General features: G+C 57.9%; 1 protein-coding gene across 2 annotated transcripts in view; it reads left to right on the top strand.

The window, feature by feature from the left end:
• The first annotated feature begins 3,632 nt into the window (after positions 1-3,632).
• Positions 3,633-6,000, top strand: part of Rtn4rl1 (reticulon 4 receptor like 1) — a 65,665-nt gene continuing 63,297 nt past the window's right edge. For both annotated transcript variants that reach the window (XM_020169116.2, XM_074046582.1), the window contains exon 1: positions 3,633-4,107. In XM_020169116.2, coding sequence (XP_020024705.1) covers positions 4,095-4,107 — 13 coding nt within the window. In that variant the 5' untranslated portion in view covers positions 3,633-4,094. The remainder of the gene's footprint in view (positions 4,108-6,000) is intronic.

The following is a 6,000-nucleotide window of genomic DNA, read 5'->3' as shown; positions in this document are numbered from 1 at the left end:
CCGATCGTCCAGCGAGAGGCGGGGATTCTGTCTGGGTGGAGCTCGAGAAGGAGAAGGGGGAGGGGATATAGTGGGCCCCGCCTCAGTCCAGAAAGGCTGGACTCTCAGATCCACTAGTGGTTCTTGACCATAGCAGTTGCCCTCTCCCAGCGACCTTGTCCTTCAGCTGCCTCCCTGGCCTGGCTGGAAGCTGGCACTCCCAGACCCATGCTGTATATCTACTCTGAATCTTGCAAAGAGGAATACCCATCAGGTATTCCTGCTGTTCCCCACCCTCACTCCCTCCTCCTGTTAGTAGGATGCTGGGTAGCCACATTCCCTACAGGGAATACTCTACTGCCCCAGCGAAATGGAACTCAGCGCCCACAGGCCCACATCCAAGTTGGAAACCTTGGTGTGGATATCTGGAGCACCAGGGTGCTCTTAGCATCTTTAGAGCCTATCATGTGGAAAGAGACTGCTACTAAGCAGTAGGCCAGAACTTGAGGGGGTTTTCCTGGGAGGGGCAACCTGAGGTCTCCATTTTCTAAACCTCTGGATCCCAGCTATCCTTTGTCCTGCCTAGGCTCCCTTCAGGTCTGGATAGCCTTCCTCCTGACCAGTGGCCAGAGCTCCTGGGGCCCCAAAGAGAAGTCAGTGAGACAGCCTTGACTTCTGGAAGATCAAAGTACCTGAAGGACTGGCCCTCAGCAGTCTCCCCCACCGGAGCAGTGGTCCCAGGGCTATTTGCCCACCCAGCCCCCTGGCACCATCCTCCTTTCTCTGCAGCCGGTGCTGTGAGCACAGCTGGCCCTTTAAGGCAGCTCTGTGGCCTCAGGCTCCCCCGGAGGCCCTCCCTGCTTGGAAACCCCTAATTAAGGTGCAGAGAGAAGTGAAAACAAGCAGCCAGGGACAGTCCCTGCCTGGGAGGCTGCCCAGAGAAAAAGGATGGATGTAGGCTGGGAGTGAGCAGTGAAGGGAAGAACAGAAGGGGTCAGTGCTCTGCCCCTCAGGCCCTGGCACTCTTAGGACAGACAGAGCTGAACTAGAATATGGGTGGCATGGGTCCCAGGAACACCTCCTCTCACTTTGATCAGAGTCCAGCCTGACTGAGAGCATGGTGGTTCAGGCCTGTTATCCTAGCACCCAAGAGGCAGAGGAATGAGGATCTTGAATTTGAGGCCAGCCTGGGGTACATAGTGAGATCCTATTTCAAAAAGGAAAAAAAAAAAAAGTCCCTCTGGGGCTTCTATCCCTCCCAGATTCTCTGGACACCCCCCTTCCCCGCAGGGTGTAGGATCTAAATTCCAGGGACCCAGCCTGGCCTCCTCAAGGCCCCACCCTGAGCAGCTCCAATTCTGACTTTAGCTTTTGAGTTCCAAGGTGGAAAAAGCACTGGCTTTTCCCTAGCATGTGCTTCATCCCCTAGGGCCTTTTTCTTATCAAAGGTGAATCCTCTTACAATATTGCTGTATAGACTCTTCTGAATGAGCAACCCTGGCCCCTATCAGGAAGGGGAGATGCCTAGGATAACTGCACACCAAGAACAGATGTGAAAGTCCTGCAGTGCAGGACGCTGGAGCTGCCATTCAGCTTGGGCTGAGGATACCTCCATCTGTCCGTGGGGGTCTCCCTTCCTGAGTTACTCAGCAGTCTGAGTAATTACTGCCTGACAAGAAGGCAGGCTTAGTGCACCCCCCCCCCACATGAAACCACAATACCCGATTATAGCCACCCCCACCCCCTGGCTGGACTCCAAGTCAACACCCAGCCCTCCCAAAGCCTGAAATAACTGCTTCTCACACTTATGCCACCCAACTTTGCCTAAGACCCTGGAGTTTGTGGGGCAAGGGTCATGAAAAGGTGGCTCAGGGAGGTGGCAAGAGGATTTGCATACCCTGATTCAGGCCCACACTTTATCACTGGATCTGCTTTGTGACATTGAACAACTTGCTCAGCCTCTCTGGGCCTTAGTTTCACAAGGACCCCAGACGTTCCCAATGTCCTAGAGCTTAGCTCTGGTATCTGTCTGGTCATGCTCAGCCACTGTGTCGGGTCAGTTCAGGCTTAACGCCTGGTGGAGGCTAGAAGAAGGAATGTCTTATTTTCTGTTTCCACCCCAAGAGGGACCAATTTGTGTAATCTTCTGAACAGATTATTTCTCACCTTCAAACACTTGCACAATTTCAGTCCTGGAATACCCTTTCCCCTTAGCCTGATGAACTCAGCCCTTCAGTGAGTGAGAAGGAGTGAGTGAGAGGTGTGAGAACACCTCTTCAGTGCATTGCTTCCTGATTATCCTTCACCCCCTTTTCAGAGCTAGCAGAGCCCCTTCCCACACCTCCTAACTTGTCACATTCTAAGATGGTTCATGGTTTTTCTTCCCCATTCTGCCAGATTTTGGAAGTCTGGATGTCTCTTTTGTCACTCTGCTCAAACCTGGAGCATCAGTGTTTGTGTGCATGAATGATTTGGCCTTCCTTTTGACCTTCCTAGTATGCCCAGTTTTCTTCCAAGGAGGAATGCTATTAGGATCTCTGCTTTGACAGCACCTGCTCAAAGCAGCTTTCCCTGATCCCTCATGGCACCTCCAGAACAATGCTTGTTTTTCTTCAAAGTACATCATCTCATCTGGACTTTCCCATTACAGTGTAAACTCCATGAGGAAAGGGTCTTTGTCCTTTTATTGGCTGAATTTCCACAAATAGTAGTGCCCCCCAACAACCCTCGATTTAAATTTTTTTTTTTCTTTTTGCCTCCCTCACAATCCCTCTTATCTCAGGCCAGTAGGGGGTGCCGGCCTCCACCCAGGATCTCTCTTGGCTTGAACCTTTTCTACAATCCATAGGGTCCCCTGTGGACCCGTTTACTAAGCGGTGCCTCCTTCATTTTCCGCGAATTCCCAGGGTGGGCGGGGGTCTGTGTGGACCAAAGGAAATAGAGGCTCCCTAGGCGGAGATAGCCCACCTGAACCTTGTGTTGATCCTTCCCTATGGAATTTGTAGCTGGACCTCCCCGAATGCTTACTGCCCCGTACCTCTCCCCTAAAAGAACAATATCCTGGGACGCGGGATGGGGAACGGCTGGTTCGCCCGAACTGTTTTGGACAGGGAAGAGCCGTCGAGTCTCAGAGGAGGAAGAGGCGCTGGCCAGGGAGGAGATGGGGCGGGGGTGCCGACTTGTGAGCAAGACTCTGGGCGGCGGACTCCGGGCGCAAGCTTCCAGCCGCCTTTCTCGATGACCTCCAGCCACGAAGGGCGAGCGGGCGGGGGCTGGGCTGCGGGTGCGGGCTCTGTGAAGCCTGAGGGGCCGGAGAGGGCCGTTCGATGGGTCCGAGGACCAGCCCGGGGGCTGGGGCAGGTACTTGGACGGACTCGGACAGAGGATCGTCCCCGGGGGCGGGCGCAGCGAAAACACCTTGGGAGGCGGCGCCGCACGGCTGAGCGCCGCTGCCCTGGGAATAGGACGGCGCTCGGCACCGCGAGCTGAGAGCACTTTCATAAATTTTGTATGGGAGGCGCTCCGTGAGCGGGGGCGGGGAGCGGAACAGGGAGGGAGCGAGCTAGCGAGAAGAGAGGGAGGGAGGGAGGAGGAGGAGGAGAGGTGGGGGAAGCCGGGGGGAGGAAGGGAGGCGCCCCGCTCCGCCGATCGCTCGGTCCTCCAAACGCGCGCCGGGCGCTTTCCCCGGAGCTCTGCTGTGCTTGCGAGCGCCCTTTTGCAGCAGCCGCCGCGGCGGCTGCCCGAGGGGGCGGAAAGGAGGGGGCCGCGGTCGGCCGGCCGGGGGGCGGCGTCCTCCCTCAAAACCGCCTGCAAAGTGCTCGAGGAGGCAGAAGCAGGCCGCCGGCTCCACGGAGCAAGCTGCTTGCTCGGGGGTTGGGAGAGCGGACAGGGTTGGTTGGCAGTGCCTCGGTTGCTGGCGGGCGCCGGTGCCCTCGGCGCGGGGCTTGGGCTAACCATGCCCCTGCGGGGCCTGGCCACCGGGCACAAGCGGATCCCAGGCTTGCCCCCGCCTCGACGCGCTCGGATTAGCTGCAGCTGGCGCCCAGGGATTTGAATCTGGACCTCGGGAGGGAGCACGCCTAGGCCGACCTCGGAGCGGCGGCCCCGCGGCCAACATGCTTCGCAAAGGTGAGTTAGAACCGCAGAGGCAAGTTAGAGTTGGATGCGCACGGGGCAGAGCCACGAGCCCGAAATCCGTCCGGCGCCCGGGAGCCGGGTGCGGGAAGCAGACCCGGGCGATATGGCTGGCTTTGTGAGACGCACTCGCCTAGGGGCTGTGCTAGAGCTCAGCTCCCGTCGGTGGCCTGAGCCACCCCTGAGACAAGGGGTTTGCTCCATGGATCGAGTGGCCAGGCCTAGGAATAGGGTTCCAGGGGTCAGTCCGAGACCAGAGTGTGATAAAGGGAGAGCTGGCCTCCTGGGACCTTTGCTTTGCCATTATAAAGTTTTGCACTTGTAGGCTCCATTCCCTGCGCGGGCACCCGCCCCTGCTTTTGCCGCTTCGGCCGGGCCAGGTTCAACCCGCGTTCTATTGCAGCCAGCGCTCAGTCACCGTGCGCCCCAGCTCGCGAGGAGCGGCGCGGACGCCGGCATCTTCCCTGCAGCCCTGCTTTATCCCCAGGGACAGGCTGTGGGCACCCAGCAGCTGAAGGTGGGGAGTGGCAAGCGCCAGAAGTCCGGTTCTTCAAACTTTCCTAATATCTGGATCGGAGGGACGGGAAGGCGAAAGCCGTGCCGGCGGTATGCGCGACCGGTGCCAGGCTCAACTTGAGGAGAGCTGGTTCTGCAACCACCTCACCCGGACTGCCTGGCAGCCCGGCCGGGGTACAGAACGCGGCAAAGTTGGCGCGGGCGCCGGGGAAGTCCTGCCGCGCCCCCACGTGGTTGCAGCGCGGGATACCATCCCTCCGGCCCAGGGAGGGCAGGTGACCACGCCGTGAGCCCGCGGACCGGCCGCCCGCGGCTCGGGCCTCTGCGTCTGCCTTTCTCCCTTCCCGGGTCCTAGCGGGCTGTGGCGCTTCGCTGGGACCTCCTTGTCCCTGGCCCCGGCTAGTTGGAGCACGAGCCGTGGCGCCTGCGGCAGGCAGCTCCGGCCCTGCAGGAGCCGGCTAAAGCGGGAGCTCAGGTAACGGAGGGGCCTGATCCCTGCGCTCCGCGCTCCAGCCTTAATCCGCCCCTGTTTCCATGGCAACAGACCGAGGTGTCGTAAGCACAGGATTCTGACCTCACAGCGGGATCGAGAAGGAGAAAATGGGAGGGGGAAGGTGAAGGAGGTGGGGGGAAGTGAAGCCCCGAGATGGGCAGAAAGAAACAGTTGTGGGGTGATGAGGAAGACCCAGATAAGCAGGTCAGACAGGTGGGTGAAGAAACCACGCCTTCGGTGGGAGCAGGAAAGACTGAGTGGTGGTCCTGCCTCAGGCCAACCGTGGAGGCTTCGTTACCCCATTGTATAGGAGTAGTCACAAACTTGTGTGTGACTTGTGCCCTCCACGTGGGTCAGTGCAGTGCGGGCAAACTGGCTGCCTTTTACTGTGGTGTGGAAAAAGTCTCTATGGCTAGTTGGAGGAACTGCTTCACTGATACACTGCAGTTCCTTTCCGTGCAGAAAGGCACAGAAAAATCCTTTCAGCGAATGATCTGTGCTGGCCAGAGTGTGTCTGTACAGAGAAGGTGCTTTTTACAGAGATGAGAACAGGCCCAACTCTGAAAAGCTTGGGCCTGCAGCATGTAAACTTGCCCCAGTGGTGAAGGCTTCTCAGGTAGTTTTAAAAGGCCTCCATGTCTGGGCTGCAACTCTATGATGGAAATAATAAAGAACTGACATCTCATTTCCCTTTTGGTCTTTTGTCTTTTGGCAGTTTACAGTTAAAAATGAGCCACGAAGCAACCCACACACTTTATTTATATGGCTTAGGTGCCCAGGGAGGCTCCAGCAGCTTCCAGGAGCTCTATCCTCTCTAGCCAGAGGCCCAGCTCTAGATGAGCCCAGTGCATTCTGGGGGCTGCTCCCTGGAGCTAGGC

Source organism: Castor canadensis, chromosome 11 (assembly GCF_047511655.1).
Source record: "Castor canadensis chromosome 11, mCasCan1.hap1v2, whole genome shotgun sequence".
Lineage (NCBI taxonomy): Eukaryota > Metazoa > Chordata > Mammalia > Rodentia > Castoridae > Castor > Castor canadensis.
Note: the sequence above shows the minus strand (reverse complement) of the source record. Positions and strands in the feature narration are given on the sequence as shown.